The sequence below is a fragment of the Mustelus asterias genome, chromosome 9, assembly GCF_964213995.1.
Source record: "Mustelus asterias chromosome 9, sMusAst1.hap1.1, whole genome shotgun sequence".
In the NCBI taxonomy this organism is placed as follows: Eukaryota; Metazoa; Chordata; class Chondrichthyes; order Carcharhiniformes; family Triakidae; genus Mustelus; species Mustelus asterias.
The window spans coordinates 121,463,681-121,483,843 of record NC_135809.1 but is presented as its reverse complement, the minus strand read 5'-3'; the positions used below and the strand labels follow the sequence as shown (position 1 = coordinate 121,483,843).

The following is a 20,163-nucleotide window of genomic DNA, read 5'->3' as shown; positions in this document are numbered from 1 at the left end:
TGGGTAACTGTAAATAATTGGGAGGCTTCAATTATTCAATACATGGTTTTTAACTTGCCACCAATCCAAACTCCCAGGTGCTGTATAACCTTGAGTTATTAGTGGAACAACTAAACTTGTTGTTATCTATAGCAATCTATTAAACATTTCAATATATATATGCAGATTATTTTGAAATGCTGTATCTATTATATAGACCAATGTATGGCAGGTGCTTTATGCACAGCAGGATCCCATAAATGGTGAAACAAATGACCAGTCCATATTTTGGTGTTTTTGTTGAAGGATGACATTCCATCAGGATAACTGTTCCTGCAGAATTGTTACTGTCCATTTGAATAAACAGATTGGGATGGAGGTCCAGTGGGCACCATGGGGACAGTGTTGCCTCATTCACCCCCCAGATCATGTTTTGATTTGATGTTTTAGAAGTTTAATTTGTGATTTGCTCTTTTTTTGCAAGCAGTAACCCTTTCGGGGGCTGCCTCTTTGATTTGTCGCTCCACTTATTTGATTTATTTTGGTTAATTATTTTAAAGTGAGCCTCACCGTGGTTAGCGCTGCTGCCTCACAGCACCAGGGACCCGAGTTCGATTTGCGGCTTGGGTCACTGTCTGTGCGGAGTCTGCACATTCTCCCCGTGTCTGTGTGGGTGTCCTCCGAGTGCTCCACTTTCCTCCCACAGTCCAAAAGACGTGCTTGTTAGGTGCATTAGCCAAGCTAAATTCTCCCTCGGTGAACCCGAACAGGTGCCGGAGTGTGGCAACTAGGGGATTTTCACAACTTCATTGCAGTGTTAATGTAAACCTACTTGTGACTCTGATAAATAAATAAAACACATTGTTTTGATCCAAAGCTTTCTGACTTCAGTATGATCCAATTGTTGACACTTGTCTATAGCAAACTGATGACTGTTAACCAGACCCATCTTGGGAATAGATTGAGTCTGACGTAAAGCACAATCAGACTCACTGAGCAAGGTAGCCACAATACATGGTTTTGCACAATTTTTTTATTACTGTGAACAGGTGGAATAGAACTGAGGGTGGCACGGTGGTTAGCACTGCTGCCTCAGTGCCAGGGACCTGGGTTTGATTCCCGGCTTGTGTCACTGTCTATGTGGAGTTTGCATGTTCTCCCCATGTGCATGGGTTTCTTCTGGTGCTCTGGTTTCCTCACATAGTCAAGATGTGCTGGTTAAGTGGATTGGCCATGCTAAATTGCCCCTTAGTGTTGGGGGACTAGCTGGGATAAATGCGTGGGGTTATGGGGATAGGACCTGGGTGGGATTGTGGTCGGTGCAGACTTGATGGGCTGAATGGCCTCCTCCTGCACTGTAGGATTCTATGATTCATTTGAGGCCAACTGATGGCAGTAATATTCTTTGTTTTCTCCTTTTGCAAATACTTATCCAATCTCCTCAGTTGGTCATGGTTGGACTTCATCTAAATCTATCTTGCATAGGGTTGTCCATCGCTCGCCTTTTGTGAGGAGGGAGCATTTAGAATGTCTTGAATGATACAAAAGGAATCTCTTGCGTGCTCGCACTAACCAATGTTGGCAGGACTCCAGCACCATGGCAAAGGTGGAGCCATTTTTGATTCTTCACATCGTAATTGGTCATATGTGCTGAGCTGTCATGAGATGACAGGAATCAATTGGTTCAATTTCTCATCTTTACAAGCAGTACAAATTAAACACTTAGTTATTGATGTATCTTATTCTTGATCTGTTTAACACAAGACTAACTTTGCATTGGGAGCTTAAGCTTCCAGCCTGCAATTCTCAAAGAATTTGCAAAAACCAGACTCTGATCTCGATAGGAACCAAACTGCGGGCGCATGCACCGCTAAGGGAAAGTTAACAACTTGGCCAGTAGCAAGCATATTGTTGTGGGCAAGTAGAAAATATTGACAAATTGTTGCTTAATCTACTTTGAACTTGTTACGACCAGGTGAGAAGGAATAAACTGGCTCCGCTCTATTCTGCCTCCCTGGTTGGTCACCATAAAGGTATAAGTGACTTTTTCACAAGGATGTGCCTTTTTCAAATCTATGTATTTAACTATTAAAGCTGTGAGCAATAAGGAGCCAATCAAACAAGATTCTCTAACTCGCAAAAATTCATTAACCACTAAACCAGAGAAAATGCAATGACTCTCACACAAGAAACGAGAGAAGTTAGAGTCCAATAAAATAAAGTTAAAAGAATATTCTGTCAAGTGTCCTTGAGGTAGATATTTTTTAAACATTGTGACTGATTTTGGATGAGCTGGTTTCATGGATGCAGTTAGGTATAGAAGATGTTGCAATTATTTGGAGGTCTCACTTTGCTGGTAGATTTCTAGTAAAGTTGACTTCTGAACTAAGTAATACACTTGTCCCAAAAAATGAGACAACCCAGCTTTCAGCCTCACTCAGATACGATAGTGAGTTTTAAGGGGTATCTGGACAAATACATGAATAGGAATGGAATAGAGGGATATGGTCCGTGGAAGGGTAGGAGGTTTTAGTTCAATCGGGCAGCATGGTCGATGCAGGCTTGGAGGGCCGAAGGGCCTGTTCCTGTGCTGAAATGTTCTTTATTCTGTCTGTTCTGCTAAAGTCTTTGTTGCAATCTGTCTGCAGTGCCTGCAGCCTGGCCTGTTCCACTTCACCCATTGTGTATTTCCAAGAGGTTTTGGGTGGGTCTGTCTGCGGCAGCCATTTTAATATCCAGTCCTTTGCATTTTAATGTCTCTCCCTGAGACCGTGACCAGTTTTGATGGGTCTCTGAATTATAGGAAATGTCTATTTCTTCATGCTCCCCTGAGAGTGGTTTGTTTGTTTTTTCACCTTCATCTTGAAAGGTGGCCTTGCATTTTTAAGTAGCTTGTTCTATTTTATTTCAAATTGCAAAATTTCCCATCAGTTAAATTTGAACATTTTTTTTTTACAAAATTTAAAGCATTGTGACAAATCTGAGTGAATACATTGATTTCCTCCAAGATTATTTGTATGATAGGTACTCATGACAACTTCAGAAAAATGGTGGAAAATCTCAGCAGGTCTGACAGCATCTGTGGCGAGAGAATAGAGCCAAGGTTTCGCGTCCAGATGACCCTTTGTCAGAGCTCTCTCCACAGATGCTGTCAGACCTGCTGAGATTTTGCAGTATTTTTCTGTTTTTGTTTCGTATTCCAGCATTCGCAGTATTTTTGCTTTTATTTTACTCATAACATCTTGCCAGCTGACATGTCAATTGAAACATTAATGCTTGAATGAAAGATTTCTTTGCTCCAGAGGTGCAGCCTAGCCTACATCTTTTGTGCAGATCATTTTGCAGTTTATCACCAATGTTTGCAAAGGCTGAAAGAAATTCAATTGTTTATCATTTTATGGTTTTCCTGGTTCCTTTTTTTAAAAAAAAAGCTCATCTCCCATATATTACTTTTCCTTTTTCCTGCTCCCATCCCTGGGGTAAAATCTAATCTAGATTCCCACTTTTGTCTCGTCCCAAAAATTGTGGATAATTTTCTATTGCTTGTTTGATCACTGTCATGTCCTAAGGAAGATGATTCTCAAATAGTAGTAATGTCTCAACTTTGAAATTGGTAATGTACAAAGGGGTATGAACTCTTTAATGGGGCAATAACCCTCAACTTCCCAGAGATTTTGAAGATCTAATAATTCATGAGTGCTATCAGAACTTGGACAACAGCTTGAATGTTTATAAATGTTGCTGCCGTGTTTAATTATATTTGATCTTTCTCTTTCCCTTTCTCCTCCGCCCCCCCCCCCCCCCCCCCCCCCCACTACTCCTTTACAACCTTTTAGATTTGATCTTTCAGATAAGGATAGCTTTTTCAGCAGTACAACAAGAAGCACAATAGTGAGTATTGAAATTTTATTATGAAGCTTAATTTGGGTCACTAATAGCTTGCAAACTTCATTTTCTGTTTTTACTAACAGGTAACACATACCCAACCTCATCTCAGCAGCTTTATAGAATCCTTATTGTGCGGGAGGAGGCCATTTGGCCTATCAAGTCTGCACTGACTCTCCGACAGAGCATCTTTCCCAGGCCCACACCCTGCCCTATCCTTGTAACCCCACACATTTGCCTCACTATACTTGGGACATTAGGAAGATTGGCCATGCTAACCTGCATGTCTTGGAACTGTGGGGGACACCGGAGGAAACCCATGTAGACACAGAATGCGTAAACTCCACACAGTCACTCCAGGCTGGAATTGAACCTGGGTCCCTGCTGCTATAAGGCAGCAGTGTTAACCACTGCCAGTCCTTTTTGATATCGTTACATGATCTCCATTTTGTGCAGCTCTCCAAGGTAACTTCTGTGTATGACCTGGCTGCATAAAATTTTGAAAAATAAAGGTTACATTGGAACGGACAAAATATTTAACTCTTACTTGGAAAACGAGGGTATGAATTTGAGTCTCAGCTGGTGTACTCACTGGCTTCAGCATGAGTAAGATTTCAAGACTTGATCACCTAGGATGCTGTAGATTAGTCAGAAATTAGCATGGAAAAGCTTTGTTGATGTCCTGTCTCTGGATTGAATGGAAGAATTCTATCGTCTTAAAAAAATATAACTCCAGGAGCAAGATGTAAAAAGATAGAATTACAAAATACGCATTTTTTTTGAACTGAGAGCCCAACAATGATCATCTTATTGACACAAGTGTTTTTTGGCCATGAATATGTGAACCAGTAAACTATTCGATTGTTTAATCTGCAGTTGGGATTGTGATTCATTGATCTCCTGTGCAGATGTCAGAGAAAATTAATTCTGATTCAGTTCATTAGTGAAAAGTTATTGTTAGAATTGTAGCAAAACTAAAATGCAAGTGCATGCGGATTAGTTCAAACACTGAGGCACGTCCCTTGGGAAGGTTTAATCAACTTCCAAAAAAATTTTAAAAAACATCCATTGCATGACTCGTGTCTTGATGCTTTTTAATCGGTGTTCTGTTTGCTATGATAAACATTGATATTGTAAAAGTTTATTCGTGTGAATGACTCCATTGTATATGTTTACCTGCTTGTGTAGAATGACTGCTGTACTATTATAACGAAAGCATTCAGTAGTAAGACACTCCCGAGTCCGATGTCTTCTGAATAAGCATTTCAACCTGCTGACTGTTATGAAGCTAGGATAGACAAACATTCCCTACCCAAGTTGACAGTAATAGTACGCTCTGAGATCTCGATTAGCTTTGTGTCCAGTTTTCATCTCCAAGTGGTGAGGGCATGTTGAGGCAGAGTGCAGAAAAGGGCCACGAGATTGGTTCTTGGGCAAGTGCCTTAGTTATTCATGTAATGCAACTGCAAAAAGCATGACTGGTATATTTGGAGAAGAGTAGACTCAAGCAGTTAGGAAATTAGGGATCTTGTGTGAGCTAATTATTTTGACCGGATAGTTTAAGTAGCAGTAATGGTCACACTTGCAATTTAGCGAAAGACAGAATAAGGTTGGATGTAAGGTCATGCTTTTTCCAGACCAATGAAATAAGTTATTGACTTATAGAATGAATGCTGATTCATTGTATTCTTCAAGGGGGATCTAGACTGGTTTCTGTCTGGGATAGAGATCACCTCGTCCAAGAGGTATAGACTCTGCAATATGAATGAGGTCACTGTGAACTTTTGGCCTATTTTCAATTAGATGAATTTTCAGATTTGATTTGCTGAATTGGCTTGAGTTTTCACCTCTTCCAGAAAATTGCATCGTGTCTGTACCACGATATACAAGACATGACAACTATAAGGAACATGCTAGATAGGGTGCGTTAATTTATCAATTTTGTATGTAAATGATTTGCAGCACACTAAATAAAATACCAGATAAAAGCAAATTGCTGTGGATGCTGGAATCTGAAACCAAAAGAGAAAGTGTTGGAAAATCTCAGCAGGTCTGGCAGCATCTGTAAGGAGAGAAAAGAGCTGACATTTCAAGTCCAGATGACCTTTTGACAAACGATCATCTGGACTCCAAACGTCAGCTCTTTTCTCCCCTTGCAGATGCTGCCAGACCTGCTGAGATTTCCCAACACTTTCTCTTCTGGAAATAAAATAGCAGCATGTTTCCTGTGCTTTCCAAGCAGGGGAGGATAAGTTACTGTAAACCAATTTTCTGTGTCTCAACTTTTTGACCGATGCCTAGTCATATCCAAAATGGGGAAAATCAACAGTGAGGTTATGCTGCACTATGTAAGGTATGAAGGTCAACTAATCTTGACTGCCCAGAACAAGATGATGGCTTTGATTCTAAATTTACTGATGGGAGATAATCTTCTATCAAGTCTGGTCTCAGAGTATCAACATGTCATATGTGCATCCTTTGGTGAAAGGGCATCTGAAAATAAAGTTTTAAAATATAGGTTTAAAAGAGAGAATGGTTCCTGCCAGCTAGGAGATGTTTACTGAATTTTATCTATATTGGGAGATGTGGTTTACGTTGACAGTTTGTCCATTGGCTTTATCGGTTTAAAAAAAATGATGCAGTGATGATTCCCTGAAGGTCAAGAGGGAAATGTAACATTGACGCAAAACCATTTAACAATGGATGTCCCATGACGCTTTGGGCAAACGTAACAGTGCAAAAGAACAGGAATAAATGAACAATGGCCAAACTGGAATGTGAATTTCAAATGATGAATTTTTGCCCAAAGGTTTTGTCCTCAACACCTGAATTGGATATTTTCAGTACCAACCATGACTAGTTTCAACCTAGCAGATTCCTCTCGATGTGATAGGAGCCATTCCAGTTACTGAGGATGGGCTGTTAGGAGAACCAGCTATTATTGTTCCAGAATATGGGGAATGTCCACTTGTAATGATTACAATCCTTGGGACCAAATGACCATGTCAGAAGCTGAGGAACGGGCTAATCTAGGGAATGTGTTCCTTTTTAATTTGTTTGCTACCACTTGAAGAATAAGCAGTTAGTATGGACATAAGATATTCCCTACCACAGCTGGAGCTGCAAGAACGAGGTTGGTGGCAAGAATATTTTTAAGTTTATTATTGATTGGAGATGGTTGCTCTCTAATTAGAGTTCCCATCTGAGAGATTAAATGATGCTGATTAGTAGTGTTGGCAAATACAAAGTGTTCAATGAATCATGCATACATCTTGCTCTCTCCAGTTTTGTTCCGTTTTATTTTTGGACACGGCTGTCATATTTTTAGAACCAGGTGAGCAATTGTTCTGGAATATGGAACTGAAGTACGTCCTTACAAAAACATAACATGCTAATGAACAGCAAAAAAATTGTTTTGTTAACTTGAGGGGGGAAATGTCCTTGGATGCTTCAGGAGTTAAGATGTTAGGAGTGGTGGCCAACAGGTTGGTCAATAAGGTGGCTTTGAAGGAGAGCTTTCAAAAACCATAGAAACATTACAGCACAGAAGGAGGCCATTCAGCCTAACTTCTCTATGTCAGAAGTGGGGGGAGGAGGTGGTATAATGACGGGTTTTCAGAGCAAGACCATATCTAGGCTACTGAAGACTCAATGGCCAATAATGAAGTAAAGGTAGAGGGGAGTGACAGAAACCAGTCTTTCAGTGAGAGAGGCTATAGATTAGGAGGGATGAAGCCATGGCAAGGTGAGGTTTAGACACTTTAGGACTAAAGAACAAATTTTCATCATGGAGGCAGCAGCCGGGGTCAGGAAATTTCCAAACCCTGCAGATCCATCTAAGTTTAAAGGTCTTCATTAGACTCAATGTTCACTCTGGGGGAGGGTAGTAATCTGACCCACTGATCCTGAAAGTTTGCATGACCGGGTGGGCTAGTTAGAAAGCCCAACTTTCTCGAAGTTCAGCCCAGTTGTCTTAGAAACTGTTAGGCCCCCTGAGCCTCACTCCTCCCATCTCTCATCCTCCTCTCCCATGCTCCCACCCACCTTCATAGCCATAATCCAATATAGGCAGACCTCAAGAACAGTGTGAAAATTGGTGAAAATCTCCCATTCATGAAATCTATTCAAAACTTTTAAATCTCCTCAACTGGATAATCTTGAATGTATGAACATGCTGGAGTAGGCCACTCTGGCCCTTGAACCTGCTGTGCCATTTAATAAGATCATGGCTGATCTGATCGTAACCTCAACTCCACTTTCCTGCCAATCCCTGATAACCTTTCACTCCCTCATCAGGAATCTATCTAGCTCTACCTTAAAAAAAAATATTCAAAGACTCTGCTTCCACTGTCTTTTGAGGAATTGAGTTCCAAAGGCTCACTACCATCTGAGGGGGAAAAGAAAATTCTCACCTGTCACAGATGGGTGACCCCTTATTTTTAAGCATGAGATCCCTAGTTCTAGATTCTCCCACAAGAGGAAACATTCTCTCTACATTCGCCCTATTCGGACCCCTCAGGATCCTAAAGCTTTTGATCAAGTCACTTCTTACTCTTCTAAACTCCAGTGGCTACAAACTTGTCCAAACTTTTATCATAAGAAACTGTATCCATTCCTGGTATTGGTCTAGTTAACCTTCTCTGAAGTGCTAATACATTTACATCCTTTTTCAATTAATGAGACCAATATTATACAGTATCCCAAATGTGGTATCACCAATGCCCTGTATAATTGAAGCATAACCCCCCTATTTTTGTATTTAATTCCCTTTGTAATAAAGAATAATATTCTATTGACTTTTCTAATTATTTGCATACTAGCCTTTTCTGATTTACACACTAAGATTCATCTGAGTGGCCTAAACAAATTTCTATGTGGATCCCACATGATAATGATTGATTTAGCCTTGTTAAACTGGTTATAAAATTGTGAATTCTGACCCCCTACTGATGGCTTTTGAAACTCGGCCAACCATTCATAATGGCATAATAAAAGTAAGGAAATGTCAATAAATAACCCTATTGAAACTGCATGAACATATGGTAATGTGTCTTTCTAGTCTACACCAAATGAGCGGCAGAGTGGTTATCACTGTCTCTCAGCGCCAGGGCTCTGGGTTCAATTCCGGCCTTGGGTGACTCTGCAAACGCCACACAGCCATTCTCCCTGTGTCTGCATGGGTTTCCCCTCAATCCAAAGATGTGCAGGTTATGTGGATTGGCCATGCTAAATTGCCCCTCAGTGTCCCAAGATGTGTAGGTTAGATGGTCGAGACCCTATGCTTAGGCACAGTGTGTTTCATTCTGAATCCGCCTCTGATTTATTCTTCATGATCCCGTGTCTTCTAGACTGGACAGGCTTTTGGGGAGATGGGAGAGGTGTTACACACTGCAGAATCCCGATCTCTAACTTGCTTTTGTAGCCAAAGTAGTCATATGGCTTGTCCACTTCAGTTTCTGGTCAGTGGTGACCCTTGTCAATGGGTGTGGACAGTGTGGCAATTTTCTGAATGAGTGAACGAGGGAAAACCAAGCATTTAGAACTTCAGTGAACAGGACCAGCAACTGTGGGGGAAGAAATTCATTTGTATAGCACTGCTGGCAGCATGGTGGAGACAGTATGTAGGTGGGCAGTACCAGGTCCTGCTACTGGCACAGCCCATGGGACGTTCTTCAGTGATATTTCTCCCTCTGTGTATGACCTTAACCACTTTGATTGAAGGAGTGTGAAATTAGTACAAGGACTGCAAAGGCAGTAAAGTCGCATCGATTCGATGTCAGGCAGAAGGAAAGAAAACCAAAAGAGAAGATGCTGGAAAATCTCCGCAAGTCTGGCAGCATCTGTAAGGAGAGAAAAGAGCTGGCGTTTTGAGTCCAGATGACTCTTCGTCAAAGCATCCACAGTAATTTGTTTTTTTGGGAAAGAAAAATTGGATTGAGAGAGAGGGGGGGAAAAAACCCAGAAAAAGTAAAAGTTCATTCCTTTAATCTCCAACAATTAAATGGAGAAGGAATGAAGCATCACACTTGTGCAATTGTTAATTTTCAGTGCTGTAGAGCTTGTTTGGTCATTAACACTAACTACATCATTTAAAAAGACAGTGGGTGTGTTACAGTTCACTCTGAGTCCAAGTTGCTATAATGTGCCCTTCTACATGCATGTTGCTGGTAGAGGCTCCAATTTTCTTTCCACCACATGGCTGATCAGGAAGCTCTCCCACTCTTACCACCTACCATTGGCATTTGTTAGAAGGATTTAAAAGCTGATACTCAACCTGTTGGCCATGTTATGAACACACCTTCCCTGGTCAAGACCTGGGGTGGGAGTGGAGTCCAGAGGTAAAAGTAGGGACGTCACCCTCACTGCACCATGAGGCCTCCCCATTAAATGGATAGAGAGACTGAAATGGCCAAGATTTGGCATTTTTTTGGTGGCGTGATTTTGTTTGTATTTACAAAAAACACACCCTTGCACCACTCCATGCATTTCAATGGTGAGCCAGCCAGTGAAATGGCAATTTGACAGAACTGGCACCAGAATGGTATTTGAGTTTAACTGTGCACATGCCCCTCACCTAAAGTTGCATACGATTAATTACAAGTGCCCTTAGTTTCACCATGATTTTGATTGGAAAATCAGGGCAGTTGTGTTTGGTATATAAGGAGCACTGCTCATGCAATAACCTACCTGGCTAACGTGAGATCATGCATTGGGCTTCAAAAATTACCTACATAATATTTTGGCGGATATCTAATTGTACATTTACAGACTTGTAGTTATAGCATTGAAGAGAGGATGGAATGGTCAGTATGACATGAATCTGTATTTTTGATGCAAGTTCACAAACAGGCTAGATTAGGTACCAGTGAAGTTGTTTTATTTTTGTAATGTATTCACAGCTGTAGGAAATACAGCAGCCAATACAAGATGGAGCAAACTCCCATAAATAATGAGATGAAAACGATCAAATACCCTTAAATGTTTCAGTGATGTAGCATAAATATTAGCCAGGACTCCCCTGTTCCTCTCTGAAATAGTGCTGTGGAATTTTTTTTATATCCACAGGGTAGACATGGCCTTGATTCATCATCATCATCTTAAAAAGTGGCACCTCCCACAGCCTGACACTCCCTCCATATTGCTCTAGAGTGTCCACATAGATGTAATATGTTCAAAGCCTCTGGATTGGGACTTCTGATGTGGGCAAGAATGCTAGCAACTGAGCCCATGACAGATGCTGAAATAAAATTCCTGTTCGAGTTTCTGTCAACATTTTAATGTCCTGTGCTATGCCCCTCCATTACCACGCCCCACCCAAATACTTTTTTTTGCTTTCTTTTGATTGTTGCTTCAACCAGTGCTCAAACATGCTGCAAAAGCAATCCCTTGTATTTCAAAGTACTGTTGTGCCTCTTTGCCTAAACAAGGGCATTAATTAAAAGGGAATAATTGTTGTTCATTAAGTATGTGGCAAATGCCAAGAGGCATAATTTTCCATCCACATGGCAGAACTCTGAAGGCCGTGCTTGAGTCGGTCGACTGCTAAATTAAGGCAAGTCAGTCCACTGTCATGATTAACGATGGCTGTTTATTTTGCTTCATTCACTTTCTGACAGAGACACACTCCTGTGGGATACACAGTACCTTGAGATTGTGAAGGGTCAGACAATGCTTTGATTTATGCCTACAAAATGAGCTTGACTAATGAGTCTCTGAAGATGGCTGGATTAAACTTTTGGTGCCTGATTCTTTTTGACACAAACTAGAAGCAGGAGTAGGCCATTCGGCCCTTTGAACCTGCTCATTTTGATCATGGATCATATTCAATATCTTGATCCCACCCCCCACCCTCCCCCCTGATATCCCTTGATCCTCTTTAGCCCCAAGGACTATTACTAATTTATTCTTGAAATCACACTGAGTTGGGCGTATCTTAAAATGGTTGACCACATGATGGGAATATGTTATATTGGTGGCACAATTCTTTCCTGACTGAAATACCTTTTTATTCTTTCCCTTTTGTTTTTCTTCCTCTCGCCCATCACCTCCCTTAATGCTGAACAGTGGCCTGGCAAAGCAGACTAATGTTCTTCTATAGTACCTTTCTTTATTTCCTCCTTCAGACAGCAGAAGATTTTGAGTAGCATCTGTTGGAGATTATTAGTTGACCTGTGAAAGCTATGGCTTTCTATCTGCTCCTGCCCCCATTTAAATACTTTGGAAAAAGGAAGGCAGGCAGTAGGCGTTCTGTGGGTGTGTGATGATGATTGCTACCATATGGGATTGTATTTATTCGATTTTGTTTTTAAAGAAAAATGGGGGGAAAAAGCTATTTTTGTAATTTCCCAGCTTCATGTTGTTTACAGGAATTTTTACTCTAGTCAGACGAGTAATGGGCAGGTCAGTGCCTGTTTCTGGTTGGTGAAATTTGATTAAAATTTATTATGCGCAAAAGTAATTTTACAACATTCACTTAAGGAAAGTTGTAATTTATCCCTGTTCTTTTCTGATGTTGCTATTGTGAACTCTCCCTCACACATGGATTGAATATACTTTAGACCTGTATGTGCATGTGGTGTCATATATATCAGGATATGTCTATTAAATTTTCCCACATAATGTGTTACACTATCTCATTTGATTAGTTGTCAATTTCCTTGTTTCAAAATTTTCAAACCCTCGCTGAAGAGACTTTTCTTTTGCTGTATCTATTATCCATACTGCATTGCCCTACATTAGTCAAAGCTGGATGTCATTTGTTACTCATCAGCCTGGGCTGTTTATTTCCTTTGACCGCTTCCCTTTTCTCAACATGCTTTTGCTTTCCCACGGACCTTTTGGATCCTCAAGAAAATTAAATATGTTTACAGTATCTTCAGGAGCATTAGTAATATTACCCTGTAGCAAAGGTTGCAGATTAGATCCCGATGGGCCTCCCTTACTAATCCCAAAGAAGTTTAAAATAGTCCCTTTTATGATTAACCTCTTTATTGTGAAAAGCAGTTCTCCCTAATTTGTCATATCCTCCTTGATCCCATGTGTCTTCACCTTTGCTTCGGGTCTTCTGCGAGATTGAAAGCCACATCTCCAGAGTTTGAGAACTTTAGGCCTTTCGTGAACTCTTGCTGCTGTGTCTTTTCTTCTTGAGGGAACATAGTGACAAGAGGCCATTCAGCCCCTCGAGCCCAATCTCTCATTCAGTTAGGTCATGGCTAATCTATGTGTTGATTCCACTTAACAAATTTGTCCCTTAATACCCTTGCCTAACAAAAGCCCTGCTATTGTAAATTAAAATGTTCAATTGACTCAACCTCTGCAGCTTTGAGGTAGGGAATTCCAGATTTTCAATACCCTTTGTGTGAAGGAGTCCTGAATGGCCTAGCCTATGTTTTAAGGTTCTATCCCTTGTTCTGGATTTCCCCCAACATGAGAATCCATTTCTCATGATCAACCTTAACATGTTGTTTTTTTTATTCATTCATGGGACATGGGTGTTGCTGGCTGGGCCAGCATTTATTGCCCATCCCTAGTTGCCTGAGGGCAGCTGAGAGTCAGCCACATTGCTGTGGCTCTCGAGTCGCATGTAGGCCAGACCAGGTAAGGATGGCAGATTTCCTTCCCTGAAGGACATTAGTGAAACAGATGGGTTTTTCTGACAATTGATGATGGTTTCATGGTCATCAGTAGATTCTTTAATTCCAGATTTTTTTTTTTGCTGAATCCAAATTCCACCATCTGCTGTGGTGGGATTTGACCCCCAGTCCCCAGAACATTAGCCGAGTTTCTGAATTAATTGTCTAGCGATAATACCACTAGGCCATCTTGCTCTTTTAATAATCTTGACTCTCTTGTATGAAATCGCACTGTATTCTATATTCATAATCTACTAATCTTTTTTTATGTAGTTTGAGACTGAGCTTAATTAAAATACTAAATCCTAAATTCTAGAAATTAACTGGACCACACGGTAGCTGTTCTACCATTTTTTTTTCTGTTGTACAGACTCTGAAAAATTTGGCTATTTTGAAATCTGGTCTATGAATATTATCTTGCACTTAACTGTATCTTAATTAGACTCTATGAATAAGATTAAATGCATTTAATACATAATATTTCATAATGAAAATGCTTAATCATTTATATATTAGAACTGTCGTCAACTTCAAATGGTAAAAGCGAAATAAATATTTACACTTTGGATGCAGAGGGAACGCACAGCTCTCAGTCAATGTTGTGAGCAATCGGCATGCACCTCACTTCACTTGCCCTTGCTTTACATGCATATCACTTCAGTCATATCAGTAGGAAAAAAACTACGCACACATCAGCGGAATATGGCAACCTTGTGCATGGGCAATAGTCAACAAAATGTCTTGTGGGCCACACTCATTCCACATACATACCACCCTCTATGTATAAAAAAAAAAATAGTTGCTCCTCGGGTTCCCATTTTCCCCTCGTAAACCTATGCTCTCTTGTTCTCGATTCCCCAACCCTGGGGAAAAAGACTGAGTGCATTCAACCTATCCATGCCTCTCATGATCTTATAAACCTCTAAGGATCACCCCTCAGTCTCCTACGCTCCAAAGAAAAAAGTCCTAGCCTGTCCAATCTCTCCCTATAACTCACTCAGTCTCTTGGAGTCCCAGGGCTGCAGATTGCTCAAGAGGGTGGCCTGCTGTGATTTCCTCCTCCACCCCCCCCCCCCCCCATTCCCCAACCCTGATTACAATCCTGAAGCAATCAATTCATTGAGGCCAGTCTCATTGCAAAACACCATGAAAAAGTTGCATGATGAATGATGTATGTAGCTGAGTTTTTAGTGTTTAAATTCATCATTACTGTTCAATGCTCTGACCCTGGCATTTTACATTTTTGAATGTCAAATTTGTCCACTCTTTTTATTTGAAAGTTTTCTAATTTAGCGGCTGAATCCAATCTTCTTTTCTTTTACCGTCTGAAACTTCCTGGTTTGCTGACTGTATGCATGCTGCATTATGATTGGCTGCACACCTTTCTTACTGACTTCACAGTTGCTGGATGCGCGGAGATCTTTCTGACTTGGTGCCAGGTTCAAACTGTTGTCAGGAAAAGCGGAAATTTGGGGGAAGCTTTCTCCAGGGTCAGCAGTAAGCACTGTTGCTTTGCCGCTAACTGCAAAATTGAGTCCAATATTCAAATCATGTGCCAATAACATTGAGTGATGTAGCTGGTATAAATTAACTAAAATAATCCTAGAAAGATTTTGACATTGCTATCATGTTTGTTTGAAAGAAAAATGTTATCACTTAGAATTTTGAATGATGGTTCTCTAACAACAAGATGGCGGTCTCCATCAAACCAAGTGAAGAAACTAAACAGGGAACCAAGGTCGGGAATTAAGAGTTCCTTGGGTTAATATTGAAAAGTGCAATACTTAATCTCTCACCCAAGGATCAAACATGAATGAAAACTGGTGAAACATTTATAAATATTGCCTGAGTGAATGCGTTAAATTTTGGAAAGGTGACTTAAACTGTAGACTTAACCGCTGATGCTGTTATATAGTGTTTTAAGTAATCTGTAACACTTGATTCATACAGAAAATGCAATAACTTCATTATGAAATAATATATTCTTTTCTGTCCTAGGTTTATGAAATTTTGAAAAGAACAACTTGCAGCAAAGCAAAATATAGCATGGGTAAAGTTTCCCTCCTCCTTTAAAAGAAAGATGTAACAATGTAATTCATCTCCAGATAGGCACTTAGAGAGCCATTGGGACCAATGTATTGTCTGTTCAAATGTCATCTATTATAAAGCCCTGTAACTTTATCAGTAGATACTAGTTAAAATGAAGCTGGCATATTCCTGAAATTTAAAGTTTATTTATTAGTGGCACAAGTAGGCTTACATTAACACTGCAATGAAGGTCCTGTGAAAATCCCCGAGTCGCCACACTCCAGTGCATGTTTGGGTACACTGAGGGAGAATTTAGCACGACCAATGCACCTAACCAGCATGTCTTTCGGACTGTGGGAGGAAACCTATGCAGACACGAGGAGAATGTGCGAACTCCACACAGACAGTGACCCAAGCCAGGAATCGAACCTGGGTCCCTGGAACTGAGGCCGCAGTGCAACCATTGTGCCACCGTGCCGCCACGATTATCTACGCATTTCTGAAATTGACCTGTGCTCTTCCTCCTGGGCTTTGGCAGTCTTTGGCAAGACCTTCCTGCCGGGCTGTGGAAAATGTGATCCATATCCTCAAGCTACTGCGAAAGGGTAGATACCTTCACAATAGTTCTTTCACACTCGCGTTCCTTCTCCTTTCCATGCACAGGAATAGTTCAATTATGATACAGAAGTTTTCAGCACATGGCAAGATCTTAACCTTGTACTTCAGTTCACCAGCATTTGTTTTATCACAGGGATCACCAGTCTTATTGCTAGTGGAGTTTACGCTGCAGCCTATCCTCTACATGATGTAAGTAGTACTGAGCTATCATAGATATAATAGGCAATAAAATGTGTTACATTCTTTGTGACACAAACTTTGACTAAGTGTCAAATGAAGTGAGGCTCAAGTTACTAGTTCCCAAGCTGACCTGTACAAAATGTTGAAAGTGGGTAGCCATGGGAGATCAAAGCTTAATGAAATCCTAGCTGAAGGTCATGTTTGAATCAAATGTATGTCAAACACCATAGGATAATTACTGGCTTTTCTGGCTGAACAACTGTTGGGGTTTATAAGGAACCAAGGCAACTACCAGTTTTCAGAACAATCTTCAAGCTGTCAGTCGATAAAGTGACAGGACGTTTAGTAAAGTTTGTTTTTTTGTGTGCTATTTTGTAAGAAAGGTATTCCTTTTGGACATATGGATTTTGGGGACCCATCCTTTTTGTTGGTTTGCTATAGTTCGCTGATCTACTGATTTCATCGCCCCTTTCCCTGCCCTTTATGATGTGTCATTTCCAATGTTATACTTATACTTTGACATTGTAACCAGGCTGTTCTTTGGTTGCACCTGTTCATCGTGGGTGGATGTTGAGTGGGAGCCTTCTCTAGAGGGCTGAGTCTTGTGGATTAGTAAACACTTTTTTCCAGGCTTCTATTTATTCCCAAGCATGTTTGAAGGATTCTGCATGTGTATTTTTGAAATCCCTGTAGTAAGGTTTCTAATTCTCCTCTTGGCCTCTTCACTGATGAGCAATTAATTGTGGAATATCTCTGCTAAGTTCATTATGTGCCCTTCATACAGGTGGATCTGTTCTCTGCTCAGTACATTTTGTGTAAATTTGGAAAATTAAAACTTTTGAAAAAGCAGTTTTACTATTGTTACATCTATGGAGGTGGAAAATGAATGCAATTTCTTTGCTTTCCTATAGGGTCATTATTCAGGTGATCCCACAGAGCAGAATGATAGGAAGGTAAGTGGGATTTTGAAATATTATAATAATGCTTGTGTTGGAATTTTGAATTTTTAAATGTTTGAGGAAGCGATTCTCTTCCAATTGAATTTGATAACTTTGATTGGTTTCGTAGTTTCAGTCATTACATTGCTTAAGATGAGTCATTAGCATTTAGAATCATATAATCCCTACAGTGCAGAAAGAGGCCATTCAGCCCCTTGAGTCTGCACCAACACTCGAACAGAGTATTGTACCCAGGGCCTATCCCCGTAACCCCACATATTTATCCCACTAATCCCCACATTTTGGGACATTAAGAGGCTATTTGCTATAGCCATTCCACCTAACCACGTTGGACTGTGGGAGGAAACCCACGCAGACACGGAGAACGTGCAACCTCCACACAGTCACCCAAGGCCGGAATTGAACCCAGGTCTCTGGCACTGAGGCAGCAGTGCCAACCACTGCGTGCCACTGAGCTGGTATTAAGAGGTATTGTCTTGTTGTGAGGAGTTTTGCCATTGAGTCTATGAATGGTGCCATCATTCAATATTTTACAGTAAATATACCTTGAAACACTTGTGAGAGTTGTAGAGTATCCTTGAGATTTGGATGCTAATACTGGGCTAGTTAGAGATGAAACTCTTGTTCAGGGTAGGAGAACAATTTTGTTTTGTGCTGGAATTTCTAAAGCAAAGTATAAGGCTATACCATGTTAAACTCTTCTGTAACCGCGCTGATTTATTTATGGAGCTTTGTCAATGAGGTATCCAACTTGTATGAGAATGTCAGTATTATAGTGCAACTTTACTTATAGAAATAATACTGTGGCACTGCAAAATTAAATTTGGAGTAAGCCCAGGTTGAGCTTGACACCCAAGTACACTAATGTGGGCATATTCTCGTGCCAACATTTTTTCCATCTCGTGATGGACTCTGTTCTAATGTAACATGAGTATTGTTGAGTTTAAAGCTGGCATCATGACAGTTGAACACGTGAATTATCTGCGCTAGTTGGTCAGAGTCATCAAATGTGATGTGGTGTTCCACACATTTCTATACATTTTGTGCATCAGCATAAATGGTGAATAAGGTCAGAGTGAAATCAGGGAACAGGTAGTAGAATAGATGGCCAATTTTCTAAATGACAAAACAGAGGAGCAAAGGGTGGCTACTCAGTGACAGAAGGTGGGACCACTGTGCAGAATTTAGATGAACGATTAAATGAAATCAAAAATATACTTTCTAAATTTGTGGTTAACCCCAAATTTGGGGGTTGATGTAGTACAGTCAACACTGAGGAGGACTGGACATTTCAAGAACATCAACATGCATGCAGAACAGAAAATAATGGGTAATTAAATTTCAACCTTGGTGAGATATTGTATTTTTGTCAAGAAAATAGGGAGATCACCGATTTTACATGAAAATAAGAATCTAAATGGGGCAGAGGAGCAAAGGAATCTGTGGGTAGAGATGCATTAAAAGTAGCAAGGTGAGTTAAATTAAGCAAACCATCACTAGGGTTTAGTTCCGCAGAGAGAATTGAAAAGCAGGCAAGTTACACTAAACTTGTACAAAACTTTGGAGCACTGTGTACAGTTCTGACTGCTATTTTACAGGTGAGGATACTAACGTAATTGAGATTTGTTGGGGGGGGGGATGCTTGAACTGAGAGATTGTGTACCCCCAGATGAACAGCCTCCATCCTTTTTCTCTAGGAAAGAAGGCTGAGGCATTAGCCAGTAAGTTCCTTAAAAGTCTGAAAGGTTTTGGTCAAAGCAGTCTTTCCACTTAAGAGAAAGAGCAAAGCTAGGAGCCATCGACATGGTGTAATCATTAATAAATCAGACATTGAAAAGCAATTTATTTACGCAAACAGTGGTTTGGGTTTGTAACCCAATACCACAATTGAGTGTTTAAGGCCAATAACACAGATCATGGAACTAGATAAGGACGTGAGGGAGATTGGAATGCAGGGTTATGCTGATGCAATTGGAAGAGGGAGAGACTTGAGTGGGACATAACCAGTGGCACGGATTGGTTGGGATGAATGGTTTGGCTTGTTTCTGTACTGTCCGCTCAATGTTATTCCATGCAATGTTTTCTCTCTCTCCTGCATTGCAATTTTTTTCCTTCCAAATTATTTTAGCTAGACCTTTCAGAATATAAAAGAGCATTTAGGAGGGGTACAGGCCATTTGGCCCCTCTATGCTGCTGTGCCAACTTGAGACCCTAGCATCCAAGTACAAATTTACCTTCAGTGGGCATTTTTTTCTCGTGCTGAAATACATGTTGATGTATTTAGTCTGATTTACCTCTGAATAAATATTGTTCATCTTTTCTAACTGATTTAAAATTTTGGCATATCTTATCTTAAACATCTCTTTAGATTGTAGGAATGAAGCTTCTCAAATTTGTTCTGGGCTCATCTCCCTTTTATACTTAAAATTACTGTTATCTTCAGCCTATCTATTGTAGTAGGGTAATTGAATGTGTACACAATACCAGACTACTCGAAGGTGACTTTTCAACATTGTGCATTCTGATTAGACACACAGTGCAGCAAGGTACAGCTTTCCATGAGATTTTTCCAACATGGACTGTTTGATTTGATTGTTGTCACATCTATTGAGATAGAGTAAAAAGTGTGCTATAAAGACAAAGCATACCATTTCATAGAGTACATAAGGGAGAAGGAAAGAAGAGGGTGCAGAATATAGTGTTAGTCATAGCTAGGGTGTCAAGAAACATCAGCTTAATATTTGGTAGGTCCATCAGTGTACATCACCTGTTCAATCTCCTGAGGGAAAATTCTGCATAAACACTCCCCAATCCCCAAAGGTAATCGAGAAAAGTTCCAGAAGATTTTATTTATCATTCCCATGTCTCCTTTACTTGGCTTG

The 20,163-nt window shown here is 40.4% G+C and overlaps 1 protein-coding gene across 1 annotated transcript in view; it reads left to right on the top strand.

Annotated features, from left to right (window-relative positions):
• ano1a (anoctamin 1, calcium activated chloride channel a) overlaps positions 1–20,163 on the top strand; it is a 236,639-nt gene that overhangs the window by 102,054 nt on the left and 114,422 nt on the right. Inside the window, exons 6-9 of the mRNA XM_078220984.1 lie at positions 3,816–3,870; positions 15,495–15,546; positions 16,276–16,331; positions 17,234–17,275. Of these exons, the coding sequence (XP_078077110.1) occupies positions 3,816–3,870; positions 15,495–15,546; positions 16,276–16,331; positions 17,234–17,275 (205 nt within the window). The remainder of the gene's footprint in view (positions 1–3,815; positions 3,871–15,494; positions 15,547–16,275; positions 16,332–17,233; positions 17,276–20,163) is intronic.